Source organism: Castor canadensis, chromosome 16 (assembly GCF_047511655.1).
Source record: "Castor canadensis chromosome 16, mCasCan1.hap1v2, whole genome shotgun sequence".
Taxonomy (NCBI): Eukaryota; Metazoa; Chordata; class Mammalia; order Rodentia; family Castoridae; genus Castor; species Castor canadensis.
The window spans coordinates 83,889,137-83,916,978 of NC_133401.1; the positions used below are offsets into that span (position 1 = coordinate 83,889,137).

The 27,842-nt window shown below is 49.5% G+C and overlaps 1 protein-coding gene across 1 annotated transcript in view; it reads right to left on the reverse strand.

Moving 5' to 3' along the window:
- Positions 1-27,842, reverse strand: part of Slit3 (slit guidance ligand 3) — a 557,919-nt gene that overhangs the window by 82,446 nt on the left and 447,631 nt on the right. Inside the window, exons 10-14 of the mRNA XM_074057753.1 lie at positions 24,679-24,750; positions 19,026-19,097; positions 15,374-15,445; positions 4,355-4,498; positions 2,791-2,954 (exon numbers count right to left, since the gene is read on the reverse strand). Coding sequence (XP_073913854.1) covers positions 2,791-2,954; positions 4,355-4,498; positions 15,374-15,445; positions 19,026-19,097; positions 24,679-24,750 — 524 coding nt within the window. The remainder of the gene's footprint in view (positions 1-2,790; positions 2,955-4,354; positions 4,499-15,373; positions 15,446-19,025; positions 19,098-24,678; positions 24,751-27,842) is intronic.

Consider the following 27,842-nt stretch of genomic DNA (forward strand, 5'->3'; position numbering starts at 1 on the left):
CTTTTTTTGCCACGTGGTCCTCAGTCTCACAGTCTGGTCTCTAAAGTGCCCTGGATGATGTGAGGTCTTTAAGATGTCTCACTGTTTGCCATGTGTGGACACATGGGTCCTTCCTCTGCACTTTTCTTTTTCTTTCCCCTTTTGTGGCGCTTGAGGAGGGAACCCAGGGCCTCATACATGCCAGGCAATTATCCCAGCCTGCAACCACACTCCAGGCCTGCACTGTTCATCATGAGAGTGTCTTCTTACACAAGGGGTGGCATGATAGAAGACAGGCAGCATCCTCAGCTGCTAAGTGCTCTGGGGTGGGGCCTGGGGTCCCAGGCACCCAGATGGTGCCTGTGCAGGAGGACTTAATCTGATGGTCAGATCACCCCAGATGGCAATATCCACCCCTAAACTCATCTCATTGCCCAAGGCGGCGGATACAGCCGATAGGAGAGGCAGTGCGAAGCAGCTGGAAACCAGACGCCCTCCCTAAGGAGGGGCTCTATATGCTGCAAGAGCAGCCCTCAAATTGGATCCTAATTACATCAGCTGTCTTTTCAAGGGGGTGCTTGCAGGGGAAAGTGAATCGCAGAATTATTATCTGTCAACTTCAGTATGTGTCACCGTCCCCCCGCTCCTGCTTCTGGACTTTCCTGCAAACACAGAGCTTCAGGGATAGGCTTTCTGTAACCCCCAAGGCCAAGGCAGCTCTGGGTCCTGGTGTTTCTGAAAGCCAAGGTGTTTGGAGCTCGAGGTAGCTCTCTCTACCTCTCCTCTGCAGCTACCTGTCTTAACAGCATATACAAGGGTGTCTGTCAGGTTTATTCCAGCTCTAAGTGTTCTGCTTAGTATTGTTTTTAAAAAAGTGATATTTTAGACAAGGTCAATCCCACCTGCCCTTTCTTCTCGTTTCTTTTTATTATAGCCACTCCTGCCCCACATAGAAAAAGCAGCCAGGATCCTGCACACACAAAGGTCCGTCGGTAGGTAGGTGGGAGCAGAGCTCCAGTTGTTACAGCTAAGCTTTACTGTTTCCTGAGTCCTCTTCCTATTTTCTTTTCTTTTAGTTGGTTCTTTCTGTCCCTGCCACCCCTCTGCTATGCCCTATCCCAGCCTCCAGTCATTGCCAAGCCACTGTTAGAACTATACTCCTGGGAGAAGCCAGACCTTGGATCCTGGGCTGACCATTCCTCACCCTGCTACCCAAGGTCTTGACATCAGTCTGAGGTCCCGGATACAGGACACTCATGAGACTGAGGGTCAAGGTTGTCCTCTGCCTCTTATCATCCCTTTCCTTGGGCACTACTAATTAACTCAGCTCTGAGTGGGCAGGGGTAGGAAGAGAGGGAATAAGGCTGGTGAAGATGTGAGGAAAGGTCCTGGAAAGGACCAGAGTGCCACTGGTGACATTTTGGGCTGAGAGATGCTGCCAAGCCCAGGAAGACACCCAAAGAAAGAGTTCAATGGTTGAACATGAGGCTACAAGACCAGGAAGGAAACCATTCAACCTGCAGTGCCTCCATCTCCAATCCTCCCCTGCATGGTGTCAAGGAGCAGTGCAAGTGGCTCCCGCCTCCACCATTTTCTGGCTGTGACCTGGGGGTGTCCCTTTTGATCTGAGCCCTCCGCTGTAGAATGGGGACCTCTCCTGCCGATCCCACAGGAAGAGAAGCAAATTAAACAGGAAGCACTCAGCACGGCGTTCTGCACAGGTCAGGAATCTCTGTCATCGGTGACAGCGCTTTTGTGCTAAGGCAAATGGGCCAACTTGGCATATTGCTACAAAGTCTCTGAGGTCTTTCTAAGCCCTCTCCAGGCATTTACTTTTTCTAAAATAAATAAATAAATAAATAAACAAATAAAATAAAACAGCTACATTTTGTCATCTAGAGACAAGAATTTGACTTCAAGACTATCGTCTTAAGAAGCTGAAGTATGCCAGCTGGACTCCTCTGGGTGATCAGGCTCCATGCTGGCCCTGTGCTCAGGAAATCTCACTTGCAGAAGACGTCTCAGGCAGGGGCAGCGGCACGGCTGGCTGAGGGACACCGTGAGGGTGACTCACCCTGTCTCAGCACCTCACGCTAGCCATCTCTAGGGAGCACAATGAAGCTTGGTGTTTTTTCTTCTGGTAGCAAATGACATAGTTGATACTAACTTTGAACTCCCTGTACATCTAGCTACTGATCAAGGAGAGCTACTTCTCTTTCTGTGATGGGCTGAGGATGCCCCTGCCTCTGTCCACACATCCTTTCTGGGCACAGTGGGGAAGACAGTTTCTAGACAGGGCATGGGCACAGGACAGCAAGGCCCAGTTGTGCTCTCCCCATCCTCGGGGGACGGCTGCCTGCTTGGAGGAGAAAGTATTTTGTGAAACCTGTAACAACACACTGTGGTCCAGGGCTCTGCCAAAGTCCGCCTCCAATGGGACTTGGGTTATTAGACTTCCTGCAGCCTGACCAGGACTGTATTTATTTCTCTGTCTGCCATTTGGGAATAACACTTTAAAAATGATAAAATAAATCTTAGCCTCCTTCCAAGGCTTCTCCCTGGCTCTGAAGCTCTGCTGTGTTCCCCCTCCCCCGTGCTTTCATTGTGTGTGTGTGAGTGTGTGTGTGTGTTTTATTTTAAATCCATAAGGTAATTGCTTTTCTGCAGGGCTAACTGAATTTCCCCAATTTAATTTGCAAAGATACTCCCCAGGAGCCATGACAGCACTGGTTGTCCTCAGGATCCGATTATCGGCCTCTGGGACTGCTGCCTTCAGAGTCACAAGCAGGGCCCAGCCTGTAACCTGATTACCTGAGCAGCGGAACTTTTTGCTTCTGGTTTGGCTGATGCGCTTGTTGGCTAGCCGGCGTGGGCTGCTGCAGCGGGCCCCGCTCGTCTCGATGGGATTGTCCTGGAGGTAGTCAGCCAGCCACTTCAAGTGGCAGTCGCACACGAACGGATTTTGGGCTAAGTGGCTGCAAAAGGGAAGAGGCTGTTAGGAGTGACCATAATGTTTGACTCCACCACCACCCTGCCTGTGTGGGGCCCTGGAAATCCCGTGCAAGGTCTCCTTCTTCACCCATTACCCTAGAAGGCCTGGGGGGGGGGTGCTACTTTCAGAAAGGACTCCCAGAGGGGTCTGACAAAGACAAGCACAGATGCATTAAGGAATCAGCCTCCAGCTGTCCCCACTTGGGCAAGTACTCACCACTGATGGTGGCTGTGTTCACTCATGCCAATTCTGATGGGTGAAGCAAGCCGTGAGCAAAGAGTTTATGCTTAGGATAGAATGCATTTTACTTCTCTAAGCTCCGAGCACCAGGCACATAAAGCAGCTGGCACAGTGATGGCATATGGTGGCCCTTCCATTTGGGTACTGCCACTATTTTCTTTACCATCAGGAGAGCACTGTGAGCCTTGCTTCCCTGCTCGGTAGGAAAACCATGCAGAGCACTAAGCACGGAGCTTGGCCCGTGGTGGCTGTTCAATCCAGAGCCACTGCTCTGACTTTCTGTCGGCTCCTGTTTCTGGCTATGGAGCCATATGTGCCAGATGACGTCAGGGTCCGCAGGGCATTCAGGTTCACTGCAGAGCTGGGGCGGAGTTGCAGCCGTTAAGAGCACGGGCTGCGATCTGTACCGATGTTATTTATTTACCTGCAATATTTATGCACATCTGCAGTGCCTGGGATTGAGGAAACACTTCCCCATCCTTCCCCTGCATCCTCTCTCTGCATCAGAGGCATGGGTTAACAGGGTACAGGGAGTGTTGGACAGAGTTGGAGCCTGCTCGGATCAGTGTCTGCAGTGGGCAGGAATCCAGCTCAGGGGCTCCTCTGCCTGCATTCAAATCCTGCTTTTTTTTTTTTCTTTTGGTGGTGGTACTGAGGTTTGAACTCAGGGCCTTGTGCTTGCTAGGCAGTTGCTCTACCACTTGAGCCACACCCTCAACCCTTTTTTGTTTTAGTTATTTTTTCAGATAGAGTCTCTTGTTTTTGCCCAGGGCTGGCCTTGGACCATGATCCTCCTCTCTCTGCCTCCCAAGTACCTGAGATGATAGGTGAGTGCCTCCACGCTCAGCCCAAATCCTGTTGCTTGCTAGCTATAGAACGTTGGGTAAGTTACTTAACTTCCCTATCCCCTGGATTCTTCACTTGTAACTTGGGTGTAACAGTAGCACCTGCCCCCAAGAGTTTGGCCTAAAGGTTTTACAATAGGACAAGTACTCAGTGTGATGTGGAGCCAGTGCTCAGCACAGGTAAGTGCTTTTTGTGTATCTCACTGCAAGCACTAGAAGACCCCTGCCTGTGCTCAGTTTGCCTGCATCTGGGGTGCTGGGCGTTTGGGAGCTCTGGCTGCTAGGGCAGCCTACTCACAGTGTCTGAATGGACTGCAGAGGAGCAAAGAGTCCTTTGCTGATGGTCTGCAGCTTGTTGTCATACAGGGACAGCAGGTGGAGATTCTGCAGGTCCTGGAAGGTGTTCACCCGCAAGCAGCTGACCTTGTTAGCATTGAGAAGACTGCAAGCAGAAGAGAAGGCCATGATGCTCCAAGCCTGGTATCTGCCAGTGCAGCAGCAGCTGCACCTGCAGGGGACAGGCTGCCAAGCTGCCACCAATCATCCTTGCAGCCTTGAGCTCCTGCTGCAGCCCAGAGGAGGAGAGGGACTGTGTTCTGTGGCCTCCAGACTCGGAACAGACTCAGGCACTTGCTTAACCCACACCCAGTGACTCTGCCTCACAACACGATTGCATCCTCACCTCGCACCCACAGCCTCAGAGAAGGGCTGGAATGACAGCCCCGTGTTTCACTTTCTCCTTTAGAATTCAAAGCTTCTGGGAATCCAAAGGAGGAGAAAAAAATCACTTGCCACCATTGTTTCAAAGCTTTGGTTGATTGACAGAGGACAATTTTGACTCAGAATTCGTGACAGTTCTTTGGATGGTTTATCTAAGTAGAAATGTGTTAAAGGTCACAGGTCACCCTCCATCCCTGTGTAGCATGTACACACACACATGGGTTCTGTCTCTCACACACATGTGCACACACACAGAGGATGGAGGGAGCACTTTGAAATTTGACCTCTGCCTTTCCCCATCCTCATCCTAACCTTGTAACACCTCATTCCCATTTCCCTCCAGTTCTATCAGAAGCACACCATGCACATCTGTTGGGTCCTTGGAACCACCTCTTCACCTCAGCAAGTCCAGCTTTTCCTCCCCTGACTCTTGGCCTCAACAGGCCTGCCCTGGCCACCTCACCTTAGCAGGACCCAAGCACCACTGCCTGCTTTTCACAGTCTCTTTGACGTCCTTCCTGTCACTCACTACACATTGTCACTGGAGGACACTTGCTTTCTTGTTTATCATTGATCTCCTGCACTAGACTTCCAGTCCATGACGAACAAATGCCACCTGTGTGACTTCTCCCTTCATTCTTAGTGCTCATTCTCCATTAAGACAAATTTGGGGGTCTCCCTGCTCAAAGGTAGCACTGATTCCCAAAGGATCCACTTTCTCATCCACCAGCATCCCCTTCTGCTGTGTGCTTAGTGATTAAGAAAGAACCTTCCCTGCCTCCTCCACAAAGGGTCACAGGAAACTGCCTTTTGGCTGAAACAGTGGTCCAGCAGATGCCACCAGGGCCGTGGGAGAGTTTTCTGGAATAGAGCCAGCAAGTCAAGCAACATTGAGTGCTAAGAATTTCTTTTATGATCCTAGTCTAAGAAACTGTATCCTTGTTTCTCAATGAAAGGGGGAGGGTGCAAAAATGTTGAATTTTTAAAATTTTGATTTTCAAGACTGGCTTGGAGCTTCCCTGGTGGGGATTAGCCCATGAGATTTGTAACAGGCTGGCCTGCTGCAGGAGTCTCGACACCAGAGTCCCGGGGGACTAGAGCTGGCAGTGGTAGGGCCCCTTCTGGGTGCCTCATCACTCATGTCCCCTCCTTGCTGCAGGCCTGTCCTCCCTGGTGGTCCCCTGTGTACCCGCATGCAAGCAGGCAGCTGCTGCAGTGACAAGTGGAAGAAGAACTGCCTGCTTAATCTGGCCAATAATGGGCAAGGTCCCCAGAGGCCACACAGATGTCCTCCTGCCTCGAAGTGGAGAAAAGCTCACATTGCTAGAATGCTCTGTCTTCCAAAGCGCTTTCCTCACATCCTGTGATTCTCACAGCCACCTGCACAGATGGGCAGAGCCACCTCCCATGTTACAGGTGAGGAAACTGAGGCTGAGCGCCAGCTGCACCTGTCCAAGGTCACACCTGTTTCCCAGGGGTATCCTGCAGGGAGTTATTACTTTGCACACTCTGGAGGGTGTGGCTTCTTCCTTACAACTCTTATCTACCTGTTCATCTGTCCATCCCCTTTGTGGCATTCCCCAAAGAATTTTCAGTGCCTTATGCATTAAATTGAGTCAAGGTCATTCCTCAAGGACCTTCATTAGAAGGAGGATGCTGGGAGCAGAGAAATGGAGACAAGGGGGAAGACCCAACACAGCCAAGCAACCAGGTCAGGAATGCCAACTTCACACACAGCGTTTTTTTTTTGTTTTGAAGAAGTAGGTGGCAAATTTGTTGCCAACCTTGACATTCAAGGCTTTCTGTGCATCATCTGGCCAGGACATGTTGAACTCATAGTAAAGAGACCAGGTCAGCTGACCTCCCGGTTGACGCTGTCCTCATCCTTGTCCTGCATTGCAACAAAGCCCACACAAGTCTGCTCATCTGCCTTCCTGTGCTTTAAAAGAAGTTGGGAGATTCATGCACACGCACACACACACACACACACACACACACACACAACCAGATTTCTATTTCCTCTTGAACAAAATTTTCAGAAGCTCCAGCTTACAACCATTCCACTAGAGGCAGCTGTGGAATGGTTGACCCTCTACAGAGGACATATTCTCTCTGTTTTCCACAGTCCTCACCACTCTCTACTGTGTGCCCTCACCAGTTTATTTTCCCTTCTGTTCCTGAGAAGGCACGCAGGTCTGAGACCTCAGTACAGATTCACGAACCCAACTGCGGTTCCTGGTCCTGGCAAACACTAGACATTGGGGGAAGAAGATGTCCTCAGGGATAGAAAGTAACAACGTTGACTTGCCTTGGATACCATCCTGGTGGTATTCCTTACCCATCAGGCCCATCTAGACTTTTCTGCTCATCCAGGGGCTCCTTTGTGTCCTGTTGCTCCTAGGTTTCTCAGCATGGGATGTGATTTCAAAAATGCACGGCATCAAAACAACCCAGGCTGGCAGAGTGACTGAGCAAAAAGTTCAAGGTGCCGTGCTCAGGAAGCAGGGAGCCAAAGAAGACAGAACAGGGCACGGTGTCCCAGTCACTCGTCCTCTCCCAGCCTGCTCGACTCCCTAAGGCACCGCATGGAGGTGGCAGGAGAGATAAAAATTAAGCTGCTTATGGAGAATTGGAAGCTGAGGACAGTGGCACCAAACCCTGGCATCAGCACGACTAGCAGCCTGCCCCCTGCCCTCTCTCTTTTATCAAGAAGAACGGCAGCTTTTCAACTCAGTCTGCCTTCCGTGAAGGGAGCTCTGAGCTCTCTTGTACGTGGGCTGGAGATGAGGGGAATTCAAAACCCACCATACTGTGGAATATTTGCATATGCGTGATGAGAGACCTTAGGGATGGGACCCAAGTCTAAACATGAATTCATTTATGACTCACGTCCAAGTATACAGAAGGTCTGACGACAGCTTTATATGATATTTTTAGCATGCTGCTGTTTTCACTGTGACCTGTCACATTTCAGGTGTGGAATTTCCCAGCTGGGGTGCCTTTGTCGGCCATGAAAAAGGTTCAGATTTTGGAGCATTTTGGCTTTTTAGATTACAGATGCCCAAAGTCCTGGACACAGGGATCCTGCATTGAGTTGGGCAAACTCTGTGTGTGGAGTAACAGCCTCTACGATGCTTCACCTCTCCTGGCTCACTTCCCTTTGAGGAGGGGAGGGATGTAAAATGATGATGACAGTTCAGAGTCCCCTCTAGAGCCCAATTCCATGTGTGCAGCCTGAACCAAGTGTTTTCCAAAGTGCTCTGTGGGAACTGAGGGTCAGCATGTGACAGACTTGATCCAGGTCACCTGGCCGTAAAGGAGGCTCTTTCTTGTTTGATTTCAAAGATCACCTTTCATCCATGAGTGGAAATCAATATATATTTCACACTCCCTGCCTCTAGGGCGTGGTTGGTTCTGCTGGCCTTGGGATGTACCTGGTGTGCTTCAGGTGGACTTGGGTCTGGAAGACCCTTATTAACTCTGGATGTCTGGAGGCACCAGAAGCCCAGCTGACTGAAAGGAAGGAAGCCTGGCTCAGAATGGTCATAGGCACATGGTGGCAGGTTCTTTACTTTGCGTGTGCATGGAGCAGGGCTTCACCTCTGGGATCACTGACTGCATGCCAACGTGGGATCTGGCATGCCCATGCTCCCGTTACACCAGGCTCCCATCACTTTGAATCTGCACTGCACTCTGGGAAGGCCAGGAGACAATGTATGGCATCCTTCACCCATGCTGAGGTGTTCCAGCAGGCTCATTCCAGACGCTGCCTGCTTTCCAGACTGAAAACTCCAGACCCCCATGAGGCATCAGCCTTCTCTGCTGGTCAGGTGGGTGGGGGAATGTTGTGTTCATGAATGTTTCTCCAGAGCCAAGCCAACTGTCTTTTGGGGCTATTTTCTCCCAGCCCAATCTCACAAAGGACTCTGAGATCATTTAAAGAAAGGGAGTGGCTGAGATGACTGCACCAGGTAAAGAGCAGGGCCACAGGACTTGACAGGCTAAGCACTTGTGTGGCCAGGTACTGTACAAATTACTAACATTAGATCCTGAAGCCCCCTAACCCCCCAAAAAACCCAGCCCTATGCAGTAAATGCTACTTCCACGTCACAGATCATACTTGGGGGACTCAGAGAGCTCCAGTAACAAAGCAGAGTCTAAGTGTTAGGTTAATATCCACGCTATCTTAGCCAAACCCTGATCCCAGACTCCTCTCTCTAAGGAACAATGGGAGGGGCAGATGCAGGCACTCCCATCGACTTATGGATGACTTTATAGCAACACAAAACAAGAACAGCCATGCCGTCTGGGGCAGTGGAGAACAGCCCATTGGAGGGTCGGCAGACACACACATCACCTTCCAAATGCATGTGCCTGGTAGCTCTTCTCTGAGCACTGTCAGCTTCCACATGTGTCATGAGGTATCAACACTCAGCCTAGTGACTACCCAGCATCACAAGTCTGCTGAGACACAATCCGCTCCAGAAGCCATCACACCTTCTGCAAAAGCCAGGCATGACACAAGCCACAAAGAATCAGAAAGCAGAGCCTGAAGGGGGAAGGAGATGCCCCAAGTCTAGACTAGGATGGATTCTTAGGACTCCTATCCTGCAAGGATGCCAGACTGGATCAGCCAGAAGAGGCTCAGCATGCATGGTGGATGGATCTTGGGAAGGACTTGAGTCCATGCAGGTTGTGAAAGGGCCCATCACACCCAGTCTCTCTGCAAAGAAAACAGAAGAGAGGAGCACTGAGGCCCTGCTCCCGGCCACTGCCCTCGCTCCTATGCCATCCTTCTCCAAGACTCCCTGAAGTTCACAGGCCTGTGCTGTGGAGCTTGGAAAACATCTCAGTAAGGTTTGATGATCAATTGCATCAGAATCACCGTATCTAGGTTCCAACGTGATCCGCACATTGATCCAGTGGGCAAGAGCTTCATTCTGGGTGGTGTTTATGTCCTACACCTGCCGTGGGTCTGTGGAAGACACTGGTTCTGTCACTCTTCTTTATACAGTGTTTGCCGGAGATGTCAGGAGCACATCCAGACTCTGGGGTGCAAGGCCTTCTCAGAAAACCAGTGCCAAGAAATTGTGGTGGCCTTTCCAGGAGAAGGGGGACAAGCTCTTCCAAGAAAAGTGCTGAGGCAGAGAGGGAGGGGCCCACACCTCCACCTAGAAGGGAGCTCTGTGGACCTCCTTTCCCCGGAACAAGGCTGGAGGTCAGTTTCTGTTTCATAAACACCAGATGCAGACACACAGGAGGAGAAAGATGGTGCCAACAGCCTCTGGCATGACCTTTTCTCTGGCCTCTCCAGTGGGAGAATAATTTTTAGCGAATAGATTACACAGGCTCTTTGTTATTGGGAAAAAAGTACTCTGCATCTCTGGAGGTATTTACCGCCATTCCACATAGGATAGCTATTGACGAGGGTACCAATTAAAGGAGCAATTCTGGACCCTGGCTAAGCCGCAGGGTCTCCAGCTACCTCTCCCTCATTAATATGACGTCCTTCCTTTTTCTTTCTCTAGAATTAACCTTTTGCCATCCTAACATCCTTTACCTATTAAGTGTAATAAGGACCACTCTCTTGCCTAATATGGGGAATTTATTTTGACCCTCAGCAGTCTACTGAGGCCAGATGTGATGAAGAACCTGATGATTCCTCGTGCCACAACACTGAGGAAATCTGGCCCTTGAGCAGGGTGGAAGGGGGCTCTGGGTCACTTCGTGCTAAACTCTCACAGGAGGTGACAGCAGAGACCTCCAAGTCCCAAAAGGGCAGAGGTGACTCGTCCCTTCTCTCTTGATAATGGCTGCACTGTTGTCATGGTGATTCCTAATGGTGATTCCTAATGGAAATAGGACAGTGTGTATAGCACTGCCATTGGATGGCCTGTCTGAAACCAAAACCTCCTTTTACCCCAGAGACACAGGCAGTCCAGGAACAGAGTCTGCACAGGGGTTTTCCTAAGAGAATCAGCTGAGATGAGAGGGATCAGAGAGGGCACGCTGTCACCTGGGTATTGGGACATCTAGTGGCTTGGCCTGTTGTGGCTTTGCTGCTCTTTCCCTTCACAGCAGCTACTGGGGTTTCCACTTCCTATCTGATTGCTACCTGGTGATGAATCAGTCCTTTAAGAGGGGTGAACTGTTCACTCAAGCATGGAACATTCCAGAATTTAGGACTCCCCAGGGCTTTCTTTAGGAAATGACGCAGTCACAAGAGAGAGAAAGCCTCTTTCGAGGCCATGGGTCTTTCTGCTATGATGAGGGTCTTTATCCCCCTACCTAGCCAAGTGTCTGACAGCAAGGGCCCCCCACTGCCTCTTGTGGAGCTCAGGACATGAATTTGTGGGGTGTTGGTCATGAACCAGGGAAGGTTGCCTGGAGGCAGCAGCCCATGACCAATACTGGGGAGTGGTCAGTTGACAGCATCTTCACCTTGACTTAGCCAGTGAGGAATTCTTGTTCTGCATATCACAAAACTGACTCTGCAGATCTGCCCGTGACTGGGCCTGAAGAAGTCTCTGGAAGGATGTGTGTGGTCAAGGGCATAGACTCTGGAGTTAGACTGTCTAGGTTCCAGTCTTATCGCTTATATGTTGAGTGGCATGGCCAAGTTACTTAACCCTCAGTTTCCCCATCTCTGAAATGGTCCTCTTGACAATACCTTCTGCTTAACATTGTTATAAAGTTGAGAGGATGCCCGTGAGATTGCTGGGAGTGGATGAGGTAATCCCATCATCGTGAGCCATGGTGGTCAGCAGTGGTGGTAAGTAGCTTGTGTGAAACGGCTGGCATTGGAAAGTGTGCCACACGGAGGGAAGTTTGGTTCACTGCTCTGTAATTGATATGGTGCCTGGCAAACTCCAAGAGCCTCAAATGGTTTTGTCTGCTCTCCAAGAAAATTGGACAACAGGTGTTTGGGCTGTCTTAACTTATACCAGCCCTAAAATAATCTGGTTTGGTTTAAAATCTCCTGGAACAGCTTAAAGGCTTCCATCTCAACTGGCAGCCTGGCCCCCCAGTGACTTTCCTATGCCTGCCACACAGTCAGTGAGAGCTTTGTTCCCAGGGGAGGCCCTCACAGTGCACCTGTGGCTGTCCATCAGTGCAGGAAGTGACAGTCCTGGTGACACACTGGCCACTTTGCCTGCTTTGGGGAAGGATGGGCCTCTGAGCTATGAGGCAAAGGGTCTAAGGGAAACTCTGGCTGGCTGCCCACACATGACCATCTTCCTCACTGATGTCCTAGGAGCCTACTAGCCTGAGTGGGCAGGGATGAGGAGGGAATGCACGTGTCCAGTGATACACTCTGTTCTAACCATGGCTTCTCAGGCACCACCATATTTCACACTTCCCATTGTCCAAATGGGCATCAATGTGCTTCTGAGTGGCTTGTCTTACAAGGGAAGCTCACACATTCTTGGGCATCCCTCAAAAACAATAACAATCAACAGTGAGTGTGCATTTGTATGATGAGTGGCTGCAGGAGCTGAAGCTGTCCAGGAGTAATTATGGGGAGATACGCTAGTTTCTTTCAAACATTGGAAGGCACTCAACACTGGCTTCTATGAGTTTCCCAGGAGCCAGGACTGAGTTTTAGTATAAGCAAGAGCTTTCTAACTCCTAACTCTGTGGTGAGGGTTCATCACAGAAGCCATCAGCAAATGAGTGACAGGAGGCTTTGTCAGAGAAGGCATAGGGGTGGGGACTTCTGCACCAGGTGAGAGGCTGTGCTTGGAGCCTGGAGGTTCCCTTGAACTCTAAGATCTTGGAACTAAGCAAAGGAGATAGTGGTTGTGAAGCTCCAGGGGACAGGGTATTGGGTATCAGGGTTAGGGGCTGTCCTGGGATCACTGATGCTTGTTTGTTGAGCGCCCCCAGGGTATTCTCCTCCATTGTTAGCCATCTGGCCAAAGGAACACACCAGGAAACCCACTAGGGGGCTGCTAGGCACGTACTGGACTGGTTTTGTTTGGAGCAATGGCTGAAAGCTGCACAGAAACAGGGGAAGGACAGGACAAGCAACTGCCACATACTTTGTCACTGTGAGCCTCACGAGTACGAGAAAGAAGATATTCAGGACCATGTCACATGGCAGACACGGCTCTGCATTGCGAAGGACCAAGCATTTGAGAGATGGCGAGAGAAGGAAAAAGACAAACCTCACAGAAAGCACTTGAGTCAGAGGACAGGAAACGCCCCAGTATTCTAATCAGAGCCTTCCTATCAGAGCGTTTCCAGCCTAATGCAGAAATCCTGTCTACCTCTGGCTGAACACTGAATTAGCTCTAACCAGGGACCTACTTTCCAACTGCTCAACAGCAGGTTCAAACCCAGTGCTGGCTCCCCCAGGTCTGGGTGCTGGCTTTTAGGAAAGCCAGCCTGCCTGAGTTGTGTCAACGCCTGGTCCCCGCAGAGAGAGCCCAGCAGGTCAATTCCATCTGCTCAAAATGCAGCTGCCTTCTCAGCCAGGCAAAGTCCTGCTGCTCAGTTAACACCCTGTCTATTATCAGCTTAGAGCCAGGACATGTTTCCTTTCTGTAAATGTGCCATCCTAGGAGCTTTGATACATGCCAGTCATTGTGCTAGGCACTTTGACACACAGTCTAGCCCCCTTACTGTGTGCCAGGGCATTTTCCTTCCACACACAGACTTACAGATTACAAGAGGACACCCACACCAGCCTGGAGGGACACAGCCCCCCCAATCTACCAACAGACAGATGCCCTCACTATCTTCCTGTGGGGACTGATAGCTGCAGTTACCAGCCCTGCAGCAGCGGCCATGACCTACAGTTTCTTTGCTCTGTGCACAGAACACCATCTGTGAAACACCCAGCTCCCTGCAGAGGCTGGCAGTCATTCCAAAAAATAGCTTAAAGGCCCACTGAGGCTGGGACCTTAGAACACGAAGTGTCCACACAGATGCACGCAGAATGAGACAGACGTGGCGACAGAGAAGGAGAGATGCAGAGATCTTTGTCTCTGGTTTTGAGGTTTGCCTGATCATTGCTATGATGGATTGGCCGCCCAGGAACCTGCTGGGCGTCTTATTCCAACCTGACTCACAGTTCTGTGCTGTCCTGTCCCAGGAGAATCTGTCAGGGTCTTAAAAGACCTGGGAGATTAGGGAGCTGGGAAAGGCTGGAGGAAAACTTTACTTCTTTCTAGAAGAGTCCTTGGGTGTCAACCACCACCTCTTTGCTGCTGTGCTTCACACTTATCTAGAGGTCCAGCTAGACCACTTGGCCTGTGAACTTAGATGGTGGTTCCTCTTACCTGCACAACGGAGGCAGGGAGGCCGTGGACTTCTTCTTCATTGCCTGTGATTTGGAGGTTATTTTAAAAAGAAAGTCATGTTTGCACACTAACATACCCGCGCCTATCTGCACGCAGAAGTGCAGACATTATCACGTGCTATCCAGAGTCCTGGGGGCTCTGAGCCACACGGCCATTTAGACTTGATTCCAGTGTTCGCATCTATCTTGCTGTGTGATGGAGGTCAAGATATTTACCTCTCTGAGAGCTGTTTTTCTCCACTGCTCATAGGATAGCAAGATTGGTTCCTAAGTCGCGGGATTGTGAAGGGCACAGAGCAGACGTGTGTATGTGTGTACGTGTGCATGTCTATGTGTGTATGTACTGGTCCCACAGCTAATATCACAAATCAGATATGACTCTTTCTCATCTTAAGATATTTTTGTTTTTTGTGGTACTAGGGTTTGAACTCAGTACACTTGCTGGGCAGGCACTTTACCACTTGAGCCACACCTCCAGCTTTTCTTGGCTTTAGTTATCTTTCAGCTAGGGTCTCTTATTTTTTGCCCAGGGCTGACCTTGAACCTCAATCCTCCTACCAATGTCTCCTATGTATCTGGGATTATAGACTTGCACCATCAAACCCATTGTTTGTTGAGATGGTGGTCCCACTAACTTTTTGTCTTGGCTGACCTGAAACTTTGGTTCTCTCAATCTCTGCCTCCCCAGTAGCTGGGATTACAGCTATGCACCACCATGACTCACTCATACAATCTTAAAATATAGTGTCAGCTAAATTCCTTTCCTTCCTTCTCCACATTAGAGTTCAACTATCTTCTTCAAACATTTAAGCACAAATGACCAGAATGAAATAAATGCAAATAAATAATTCCAGAGGTTAGAATTTGGGGCAACAAATCTTCCTTTAAATTAAATAAACACTTCCCCCCCTCAGCCAAATCTTACCCAGATAGAGTCACACGGGTAACTAATTGTGCTTTTCTCTAATTCTCTGGTCCCACCCCCACCTTTCTTCAAGGTCAAATGTCTAGCAGTAGCTTTCCTACTAGACCTGGGCTTATGAATGTTTTAGTTCCCAAAATTCTTAGTACACCTGTACCCTATACTTCCCCTTGTAGATTCAACTCTTTCTGGCATAGGCCAGGCTGTGCACAGTAACCCAGGCTTCCCTCTGCCAACTCCTTGGCTCTCTACCCGTAGGAAAAAGACTGTGGAGACGATGGCATGCATAAAGAACTGTCCAGATCAGCGTTTTCAGCTGAGAGCCCACACACCGCCCCACAGATGCAAATAGTGACAAGGTTCGGACTCACAGCAGCTGTAGAGACACCAGCCCGTCAAACAGTCCTTTGGCAATCTCAGTGATCCTGTTCCCATACAGCACCCTGGAAGAGAGCCAATGACACCAGTCACTACCATGGGAGGCCACCACAACTGGTTCTTAGGGGAGGTCATCCCCTTCGCCAGTTGTGAGTGCAGGATCTCAGGCCACCTCCTTCCCCTTGGTGCGATGGAGGCAGGGGCTGGTGAGGCAGGCTGTCCTGGAGGCAAGGAGAGATGGGCTCCATCTGTTTCACTCCTGGGAAGCCCAGTCCAATATGTCATCCCCAAGAGGAAGCAGCAGCCGTTTGTGGTGCCTCCCGAGCTGTGAACATGACTCACACCACGGCAATAAATATGTGGTGTAGGAGGCCGGCCTGTGCCTTCGATGGGTATCGATCAGGCCGAGCCGGCCTCTGGGACATTTCCTTTTAATATCCTATTGCATCATAGGAATTCCTGGGCTCAGTCCTTTAATCATCCACCTGGACAGAGCTTTGGGCGTCTGGGCCCTTCCAGATGGCTAGGGCTGCTGAGTCAATGCCTGGCTCATGGGGAAAGCTAAGTAGCTCCCCCCCGCCCTTTCTATTCTTTCAGAGGACCTTAGAAGCCTCTTGCCTTTCTCTTTCAGGTCCACGGTTTCCCTCAGCTCCTAGTCATGGGCTTTGTCTTTGGAAAGAAATCTGCCAGGTTTACCTCTCCAGCCTGGTGCCCAGTGGGCTTCTGGGCCTGGACCTTGCTCATCCTCAGTGCCTGGAGACCCTCCTAGCCTCTCTGTTTCTCTCCTTGGCAGACTTTGCTGTCTCTGGGGTCCAGCCTCCTCTCTGACCAAAGAACAGAGCTAAAAGGGCTTGGTTTGTTTGCTTCTGTTGTTAAAATCCCATCTTGGGGATTTCGAGGGTATGGAATGAATGCAATATTCAATTCCCACTCAGTTGGCAAATCCAGGCTGTGATACCCATTGGAGGAGGCAAAATATTAGGATGAGGGAATGCTAAAAGGAAGCGATAAACCAAATCCCCTGTTTCCAGATGCCACCGGGAGTGAAGAGTGAATGCCGCCATCAGCCTGCGGGGTGTGTTTCATTAATGTTTCAACAAATTAATGACTAAATAGAAGTCAGCATGATGGCTCAGGCTCACATCTGTAATTCATACTAATGTCCCTCTGCTCACTGTGCCAAATGTAGTCATGTCACTGTCTGCTCATCTTGGTGGATGTTAGAACTTAGTGTCACAGAAGCCGCTGGGGTTGTAGGGCTGGGATGGTGGGATCTGGCCAGGGGCCTCTCACCCTGCCCATGACATCATGCTGCAGAGTGGTTCATTTTCAAGTCTAGTGGGTCAGTCACCTGCCTGTGCATCCACCTCAGGGGCATCTGTGTGTGGATTGCTCTAGCTCCCCATCCCTGATCTTGCCTTGACCACCTTCTTCCTACTTTTCAGGTGTGATGCCAATATCTGTCCATTGGGACATTTCTCTTAAGTGTTTCATGTAATACTTTTCCCCACCAGTTACCCTATTTTATTTCTTCATAGCAATGACCTTTCTGTCATGTGATATTTTTATGCCCTTCTTCCACCAGCTCTCTTGAATGTAGGCTCCATGAGTGTGGCACCATGATAGGGTGGTGTTGGTGGCTGGGTTCCTAGAGTTGAGGACAGAACAGTGTCCAGCATAAATATCTGTTAAATGAATGAGGAATGGGGTGAAGACTCCCCAGCCTTCCCTTGGCCACTACTGAGCTGGGATTGGGTATGTTTATGTTCAACTGTCAACTCCCATGGGCCAGGGGTCTTGTGTTTACAGTTCATGGCATGACCTTAGGCATCTCCTAAACTGAGGTGAACAGTGCGCAAACTTGAACAGTGCGCAACTTGTGCTTCCAGATTGGTTAGAGGCATGCCACTTTCATGGTTGCCAAGCAGAGTTTGAGCTTCTTTTCCTGCAAGACTGTTCCTAGACTGCTCTCAAATCCTGACTGAGAGAATGCAGATAAGGGGACTAGGAGGGTTGGGGTGGGTAAGGATCCTGGTGGCAGGTGGCTCCTCTGTCCCTTCTCTGTGATCTTCGGCACAACATGCAGACACTAACATGTCTTTGATATCCCAGCCAGATGTTCTACTCAATAAATGAAACTAATTTACTCTGCAGGCAGCAGGCAACAGCTGAACCAGAGACTTCCCCTGCCCGATGGATGGGGCTGAGGGGAGGTGGGCCTTGTTACCGACCCACTCATAGATTAGGCACACAGGTGGCACAGAGAGGCAGGCATAGACACCTCATCTCTCAACAGTCTCTCTGCTGTCTGAGGGCAGGGAAGGGGAAGAGGTCACCCGATGAGATAAATAATATCTGTCATGAAATCATGCTGTATCTTACGTCAGACTTCCCACGTTATGATAAGAGGGACAAAGTGCAGAGGTCAAGAACTCAGGTTCTGGAGCAAGACAGCTTGGGTTCATATCCTGCCTTTTCCTCTTGTGACTGAGATGTCCCATTTATTTATTCAACATGACTTTTGTTTTCTTAAATAACTATGTTCCAGGTACATAGGAGGTGCCAGGGTTATAGCAGGAACAAAACAGTCAAGAGCTTAGATTACTCGATTTCTATTCTTTTTCTTTTTGGGGACTGGGGTTTGAACTTAGGGCTTTGTGCTTGCAAACCAGGTGCTCTACTGCTTGAGCCACACTGCCAGTCCCTTTTGCTCTGGTTGTTTTGGAGTTAGGGTCTTGTGAGCTATTTGCCCAGGCTGGCTTCAAACTGCGATCCTCTCTATCTCAGCCTCCCAAGTAGCTGGGATTATAGGCGTGAGCCACCAGGGCCTGGCATGACTCAGTTTCTTTACCTGTCAAAGAGAGATGGCAGTGTATAGGGTAGGCTGCTGTAAGGACTCCTAGAACAGTACCTGGTACACAGTAAATGCTCAATAAATGCTGCTAATTATTATTATCACTGTAAACATGGTTATCACTGGATGCATTAGGTAGGGAGGGGTGACTGAGATAACAAGCACAGAAGGTTAAAGGCACAGAAGTGACTTCCCTGTGTCACACAATGGGCCACTGTGTCAATGAGGGCAAACCTTACCCCATGAGCCTCATAGCCCCTGGTGGGTGAGAATTTGCCTCCGCCCCCTGACCCCAAATGGGTTGTCTAAGTGTTTCAAACTCAAAGACAGGCCGGCAACAGGCCAGGTTAGGTATCTTCTCAGAACAATGGCTTAGAGGCTAGTTCAGAGAAAAAGACTAAACATCAGCAAAGAAAACGGTCACCTCCCTGGACAAAGCAGCATGGGGGTGGGGGGGCAGAAACAGGCCTCAGCAACAGATAGTGCCATTCTCTGTCCTCCTGTCTCCCTGGGGACACACTGTGCAGGGAGCTGGTGGGAGGGAGAGCACGGTTAGGGTCGAAGATGTGTTAGAATGAGACGCCAATAACTAGAAAAGCTTCCAGGCACTTAATCAATAAAAATAATGCATTTGAGTTGTAGAAATATTCCCCGAGATCAATTCCCCCTGAAGAAATATTCGTTTCTTTTACCAGGTTGCCATGAGTGTGTAAGGAAATATAATGTCTTGATAAACACCTCCTGAAAAATATGGACATATTCCCCCCGCCCCCAATTCTGGCCCCACTTACAGCGAGGTGAGTGATTTCAGACCCTGGAAGGCGTCAGGAGCTATGTCCGATATCTGATTCTTGCTGATGTCTCTGAAAACATCAAGGGGGAAGGAAGAATGAGAACACGGCTTGCAGGTGTGATAATGGTCACCCCTGAGTGTGCACCCCTCAGCTCAGACATCAAAGCAGCAGGGATTAGTTAGTCAATCAAGGGACTTATTTACCCACAGCACGAGACCGTGCATTATACAGCGTTCGTCCTACTGCCTTTTGGAAAAGACTGGTACCTTTCTATTAATTTAAATAAACTTTTCTGTGGTACTGGGGTCAGAACTCAATGGCCTTGCACTTGGTGGGCAGGTGCTTTACCACTTGAGCCATACCCCCACCCTTTTTTGTTTTTGGTTATTTTTCAGCTAGGGTCTTGCTTTTTTGCCTGGGCCCTATGAGCCTTCCACATATGTGTCCTGCGTTGCTAGGGTTACAGTTTTGTGACACCAAAAACTAGGTTGTTGTTGACATGGGGTCTTGCTAACTTTTTGCCTGGGCTGGCTTTGAACCATTATCCTCCCGATTGATCTCTGCTTATCGAGTAGCTGGGATTACAGGAGTGAGCCATGGTGCTCAGCCCACCTTGTATCATTTGTCTTGGTTTTTAATGAACACTCACCATGGCATCTCAACTCAGACAGAAGGCTATACACATGCAGCTGTCCTCTTGTAGGTGTAAAACTACACCCAAGGGCTTTGTCTTAGGTCTTCTTATCAAACACATAATGGCACAGGTAAAGCAGGAACCCGCCTCACTCCAACACAGAAAACATTACTTTCTTGCCTTGTACCTTGGCAGAGGATTATTTATCCCCAGAAAGACCTGAGTCACTTGACCTCCCAGTGACCCAAAAGGAGTTTCTGAGCAGGGACTCAAGCCTCTGTCTAGCTCGACATGTCCTCGAGGCTGTGTGATGTAGACAAATCATGGGATTCGCAAGGGACACCTTTGAGACATGGGTTTATTACTGGCTGCCAGTGCTCCTCACTGGGAGCAAGCCCAGGGAGGGGACGATGTCCAGGGCTTTGGATAATGTGAGCGGGTCCTCTGCACACTGGGCCACAAGGGCTACCCTGGTCTCGAGGTGTACAGGACCCACGCGTCCGGCTCCTTCTCAGAGGCCCACAAGCTACGCACTGGAGTGTCCCTTGGGAACTGGACCATCAGTCCTCACTAATGGCCCTTCCCAGAGGGGGCTTCATTCCCTCTGGAGTCATTAGCTCAGGGTGGCCGCTGGGCTCCTGTCACTGGAAGGAGAGATGCTCCAATTTCCTGTGACAACAAACCTTTGCAGTTCTTTTCCTTTAACAAAATAAATCAATGGGTCCTAGCTCTGTGCAGGAGAGGGAGAGATGAGGTCTTAGCAGGTCAACAAGGAGAAGACAAGTGGATATTGAGAAGAAAGCCCATCTGAGCAGACTCGTAAGGGATGGCCTCCAGCGAGGCCAGGCACCTGGCCTCCAAAGCTTCTTATTTGCCCATAGCGGAAGCAGCTTGAGCCCAGTCCCGCCTTTCTCTAACAGCCTGGGAAAGGCCACGCAGCAACCTTTGCCAGACCTCACTCCCTTCCCTCCCCTCTTTCCAAAGCCTGGAAGTTGAAAGACACTTTACAGGTTACAGCCTCTGCCTTGCAGCTGTCTGGTTTATCCCCTTAGCTGGCAAGATCGCTTGCAAACTCAGCAGCTTATTCTGGGCTTTTCTTCAGTGCTGCATTTTTGTAGAAGGGTCTTAACAACAAATACCCTGGATTATCCTAATCTTGCTGGCTCCTGGCATGGCTGCCTAGCAGGGCATTGCAGGTAGGCCCGGAGGGTCGTCCAAATGAGGGACAGGGCCCATTTTAGCTCCTTTTCCCCAATCATGGGATTTCTCTTCAGGATGCTCAGACCCCTAACCTGCAAAAGGAAGTCCCGTGGCCAGTGGGGAAGCCCTCAACTTTAGCTCTGTGCGGGCAAATTGGTTTTCTGTTCACATTTTGTCCTAACTTTCCTTGTAGCTACAGCTGACGTGAGATGTCTTCTGATTTTCGTGGAGGTAGGAGCTGGAGAAATGGTAGTTTAGCTGGGAATTAACCCTGGTGGGTCACTTAGCCCCTCCCCGCCCCGATTTTAAAGTTATTTATATTTATGGTACATAACACAATCTATTGAAATATGTATTCATTTTGGAATTGGCTAAATTAAGCTATTTAGCATGAATCACCTCGTATACTTATGTTCTTGTGGTGAGAACATTTAAAATCTACTGGGATTTTCAAGTGTATGATACATTTTTATTAACTGTTGTCATCATGACTACAATGTATCTCTTGGACTTTTTCCTCTTGCCTGGCTGAAACTTTGTATCCTTTGACCAAGATCTTTCTCAGTCTTCCTCCCCCTACCTCTACCATAGACCTTGTGCCCACCATTCTCTCTACTTCTACAGGTTGGACTTGCTAAGATGCCATGTATAAATGACACTGTGTGGTATACTTTGTCTTAGTTCTTCATTCTGCAGGAAGGAAGCAGCAGTCTCAAGAGGCCAGGGACCTGGAGCCACAGGTGACTTGACAGTCATCAGTACAGAGGGGGGCCTCACTAGTTTTCTGGCTCTCAGTTCAAGTTCACTATGATGGGTGTAGAATACCATGGCACAAGAGAGGAAGTGGACAGACCTCAGGAGGCTTCAGCTGCCCACTAACTTCACTCTTAACCCTGCCCAGCCCACAGTGAGGTGGGCCTAGAACTTACCCTGCCTGCTGCAGTCATCTTGGGTATTGGCTCCCTGACCTCACTAGGGTGTAATTAAAATGCACCAATGGAGACTGGCTTGGTAGGCTGGGGTGATTGGGCTGGGAGCCTGCATGCTTAATAAACCTCCAGGAGACTTCCAAGCAGGGGGCCCCAGGTGATACTGGTGCCTGCAGTGTCTTAGAATCTGGCCAGCCTCAGATCCACCTCGGGCCCCTGGGACTTATAAACTGGATGACTTTTCTGGACAGAGGAGGCAAATTCAAGGATCGAGCAGGTAATACAAGTGTGAGCTGCTGGGAAGTCCTGGAGCCTGTGCTAGACGGTTGTACACGAGGGAATGCAATTAAGAACTCTACTTTCATGGAGGTTGAGACAGGGTCTCATTATGTATTCCAGGCTGGCCTCAAACTCCAGATCCTCCTGCCTCATCTTCCTGATCACTGAGATTACAGGTGTGAGCCACCATGCCTGGTTAAAAAGAACTCTTAAAGCATTCTGCCTAAGCAAACAAGTATGGCCCCAGGGGTTAGGGCTGTCAGGAAACCAGCTCCACAAAACCAGGCGAGTGATCTCCAGTGCTTTCTACTCATCCTACAAAAGACTTCTCGACTCTGACACTAGTTTTTACCTGGGGTGACCATAAGAATGGGGACAGAGTCATTCATTCATGGGTAATTTTATTTTATTTTCTAAGAGAGGGAAGATCGGGATGTGGTTCAGTCATAGCTGAGGGGCAAATAATTCTCTATTACATATTGTAGATTAACTGGCTGTTCACACCTGGGAGGTATGTCCACTCTCACTAGGGAGGTGTGTCTATCTTCACTTGGTATCCTACTTTTTCCATGGCATTATTTGTTTCGGCCTGGATTTCTGAAGTTCTATTGGTCAAAAAATTTTTAAGTGGACTCTTTTCCCTGCTGCCATCCCCTTGAGTGGTGAAGGTGAGAGGGGAGGGCATCATAATAAATACAGGTGGCATCAGAAGTGATCAAAAATTAAAGTCACTTGCAGGTTTTGATTGGGAAGGCATTATGAATGAATGGGGAAAGGAGCACAGCCACACTCTAATGACCTGGACTCCACAAAAAATTCGAGCAGTAACTTAAATCAGGCAAGAGATAGAGGTGTGGGCAGTGACTGAACTTGTCATTTGTCATGGAAATTACTATCTGGCTGCATAATCAAGCTAGGCTTTAAAAATGAATGGGGGGGGCATGGAGAGCGGGCTGGGAAGCAGGGGGCACAAGGAGATTAATGACCTGAGGTTTTAAATATTAAGGCCCATATTTATATAGCTCCTCCAGCAGGAGTGCTGCCAGGGGAGGGACGGAGTCCATGCTTCAGGCTGGCTCCTATGTCAGTTCCCCTTCAGGAATGGCTGCTGGAGAAAACCTTGTTTTCTTTGGATTTCCAGGGAGATGGGAAGTTGGCTTCTTGGATCTGAGGATAAGCTCACTAATGCCCCTTCTCAGGGATGTTTATTTTTAGCATAAAAGGAATCAGCACAGCTCATTAATAGAGGCTGTCATGCCCAAGGGAAGCAAGTAATCAGCTGGCATGGAGGGAATTCACAGGAAGTACTCCATACTTCTACCTGCCCCTCTCTCCTCTGCAGGGCACAGGTGGAGGGGGGAGGGCAGAAAAAAGTGAGTGGAGTAAAACCAGTATCTTGATTACTGGGTTAGACAGAATAATTTCCCAACCTGGAAAGGAGAAAGGTCTCCTTCCAGAATCTTAGTGCCTATGGATGCCACAGTTGAGTTGTTTTTAAATCCTGTCCACCTCTTCTCACACAGTCTAGTGCCAAGTGACTCAGAGCAGTGCTCAAGGTCATTAGTGATGGGGAAGGAGGATGACATTGTCCCATGGCATGGATGAAGGCAATGATGTGATGATGCTGTTACAGATGCTGAGGAAAGGATGGTTCAGCCGTGCTGCTGTCAGTGGGTGATGACTGATGTGGAGGAGGATTGATATGGGCTACCATGGTCATGGGAATGTTGAAGCCAAGTTAAAGGACGCTGATCAAGTGAAGTCATGGGACCATGTGTTGACCATACTCTCCTAGTGTTTTATTCCTCTTCGAAAGAATAGAAAGTCTCCACTATGGTCTAAAGGGCTCTTGTGATGCAGCCCTGACTTGCCCTTCCAACACAATCCCTACTCCCTTCCCCTCACTGGCTCCTGTCCACAAACCACCATCATGACTCCCCTATCTTTCCCCTGCTCTAATTGTGGCCTAGGACAGTCCCCCCAAGACTTCACCTTTCCTCTCTCCCTTCCTTCAAGTCACCAGCAGAGTCATTCCAGGAAAACCTACTGGGAACACCACCCACCATCATTCTGGGTCTTTTTCCCCCCTACCTTTTTAACGTCTCATGCTGATTAATTTCTGATGTCTACGCATTTATTTTCTGTGTTCTCTCACTGAAATCCAGCACACGGATTTCAGATCCTGACATGCGGTGGACATTCACCAAGTATTTCTCTCAAGAATGCATGCACAGTAGGAGGGATGTTGGAGGTGGAAGCAGAGAAAGATGAGGGGCCACTATCATGCCTCTGTTGAAACTCTGACTCTAGGCCCATATCACCAAGGCCACGAGCATTAAAAATGACAGTATGAGGGGTTTTTTTTGTGTGTGTGTGTGGGGGGGACAGCCACTGTCTCCTCTCACACAGATACTTTTACTGTGCTCTGGTTGGTGAGGCTCTTCTGCCCATTATACTTCAGAAACTCCCAAACTTAACAGAGTACACTGGGTCTGAAACTGACCAGAGGAGTGAATGTGTGGTCAACTGGGCAGGTTGCCTACCATGCACCACAAATCCTCCCCTGACCCCGAAGACCATGGGGCTCACTTCTCCCAGGGGAACTCACATGCGCTTCAGTTTCTTGTACTGCGTGAAGGCTCCTGCAGGGATGGATTTGATGGAGTTCTGTTCTAGGCGTCTAGAAAACAAAGCAGAGAAGAGTCTGTTATCCCCCACCTGCCAACAGGGGCCACCAAGGGCTTCTGTGTTCTCTGGCCCGAGAACAGGATAGTGTATCACCCCAAGGCCTGGATCTAGGTGTGGGAGATGGGGCCTAGGAGTGTGACAGCCAGAGAGTTCCATTTCTGGCGCATGGAGCACTCCTAAGGGTCTAGGGTTGTTGGAGAAAGCTAGAAAGGAGGGCTTGCCCTTGAGGATTTTCATTCTTGCTTATCATAAGCTGTCTGGGAGGCAGCTGTCTTCTTCAGAGCAAGCTGTAGGAAGGAACCGAGCAAAGTGCTGAAAAGTCAAATGCACAAAGAGAAGGAAGAATAAAAGGAGGTGTCCTGCGGGCCAGCAATGCTGATCTGCCATGGAAGCATGCCACGATTCAGTGAAAATCTCAACCATGCAGCTAATGGACAGAAGTATCACTTTGGGCTTCTTGATTGGCTACTTTAGTATGGTGGAGAAGCAGCCTTAAAGCTTTGGGCTCTCAGCCCAACATCCCTGGCATCCTGGAGACCCCAGGGGGCCAGGCTGGACCACTCCTCTGAGCTACCTCTGGAATCATACCTTCAGCCTCCTGTGGACTTCCTGAAATGTGTCCACTCCAATTACTCTAGAAAAAGTCAGATGTTGCAGCCCCAGGGCCCAGAACTTTCTGGGAAGAGAAGGGCAATAGGGAATGAGACTTTCCATTCTTTTTTCTTTCACCTAGAACAGGTGTGTTGGGAAGCAGGCACGAGCAGAGGCGGGGTGCTCTATTACAGATGATGAATGATATCCGCGCCCAAGCTGAGGACTAGACATCTCGTCCCCATCCATCTCCCTTCTCCCCAGGGCACAGCAGGTCTTTTCATTACCCCCTCATTTGGCACTGATGCTCCCCAAACCCTCATCAGGGACACACAAAACAAGGTGAGTGTGGAGGGGGGTGCAGGGAAGAGCACAGGGGGAGAGGGGAGGAGCTGGTTCCCTTGGAGGCCACATTTTGTGGAAGCACATTTCTGGCTGGGCTGAGCCCATTCATCTTGAAGAGTAATCCCTGCTGCATAGCAGGGGAGACAGTCGTATTAATTTGTGCCTCTACGATCTCATCTTCATTGGGGGAACGGAGTATTTGTTACTGGAACCGCTAATGGAGCAGTTTGCCAGCAATTTTCCCATTTCAAACAACATCTCGGCTGCTAATGTGGAGTGGTTTGTCAGGCCCACCCATAACACAGACAAATCACTCTCCAGGCAGAAGGAAGGGGGAAAAGGTGGCGGGGAGGGGGAAGGGAGGAGAAGAGCGGGTGAGAGGAGAGCCAGAGCATCAGGACAGATCATTCCTGGCTGCTGGATGAATAGAGTCTACAAATGAGCCTGTCATGGTCTATTACCAATGTCTTTGTGTCCCTTTGGAGGGGACCAGAGGACACTTCCCTGGGAGTTCAGTAAAAGCAGCCTGGCCCAGGGCCTGGTCAGCTGACTGGCTGGTAGTGAACCACCAGACCTGCCACAGGGTCTCAGGGGCTGTGGGCTACTGGATACAGCCACCCAGAGAGGAAGCCTACTTTGACCAAGAAGTTCCAAGGCCTTCTTGTTTTTCAGCTGAGCACAGAGCTCATCAGGGACTTCTCAGGCAAGACAGCATCTCTGTGGACCTCTGGGCTGCCCATCAGGTGTCAGATGCTTTCTAGAAACCCTGGGCTCACCTGCTGCTCTGGCAAGGGATTTTGGCTGGATGAGACCTCTGAGAGAACAGATGTCTGTAGTGATGGCGACCCCTCTGCCTCTGCAGGAGGCTCTGACACTCCTTGCTGGAGGCCAAGAGCCTGTGCACGTTGAGCAAGGGCTGGGTGTGAGGTCTGCTGGCTCTGTGTGCAGCTCATAGCCCATTAACCTGCATGTAACTGATGATGAGGACATGAGTTTGATAATCTATTGATGGGGACTAGCCCAAGTGGGCTATTACAGAACCAAATTCCATTGCTACCATAATCAGGAAGAGCTGCCGACTTCTGTCTATCATTTCTTTAATCCTTACCCTTACAAGGCCAGCTGTATCAGTCCCATTTTCAGATGAGGAAAAGAAAACCTAGAGGAACTGGGCATTGGTGGCTCACAACTACAATCTTAGCTACTTGGGAGGATAGGGAGGATCAAGTGTTAGAGGCCATCCCCAGCAAAACACTCATGAGTTCTCAACTAATAGCTGGGTATAGTGGTGTCTGTCTGTCACCCCAGCTATGTGAGGGGCTAGATCAGAAGGACCATGGTTTCAGGCTAGTCCAGGTAAAAAAGTTAGGAAGCCCCCAACTCAATGAAAAAAGTTGGTGTGGTGGTACACACCTGTCATCCCAGCAATGACAGGAAGTGTAAAATAGGAGGATCAGAGTTGAGGTTGGCCTGGGCAAAAAAGCAAAACCCTATCTGCAAAATAAGCAGAGCAAAAAGAGCTGGAGGCATGGCTCAAGCAGTAGAGCACCTGCCTAGCAGAGTTCAGATCCCAGGAACATCAAGAAAGAGGGGGAACAAAAAAGAAAAGAAAACCCAGAGAGACCAAATAACCTGTGCAAAGTGACAGAACTGGTAAGTGACAGAGCTGGTGTCTCTTTTTCTGTTGGCTGGGCACACTGCCTCTCTCTATTTGTGGAAATGGGGAAACCAAGATGCAGAGACTAATATGACTTTTTCAAAGTTGCATAAAAGTTTAAGGGATTAAGACTGCAGTGCTGATATCCTGGATATCGGTGTTCCATGGCAAGGCTGCAGGAGCTGAGGAAAGGCAAAACACCGATGTGACCACTTGGGCTCTCCACATCTGTGGGCTCTATATCCACAGATCCAACAAACCGTGGCTCAAAAACACTCAGAGAAAATTGCATCTGTGCAGAACACACACGGACATTTTTCTTGTCAGTACTTCCTAAACAATGCAGTCTAGCAACTCTTCACAGTATTTACACTGTTACATGTCATGAGTGATCTAGAGCCATGCACAGGTTTTATGAAAATACTATGCCATTTCAGATAAGGGACCCGAGCGTGGAGAAGTTTGGGGCTTATGGGGGTCCTGAAACAGGC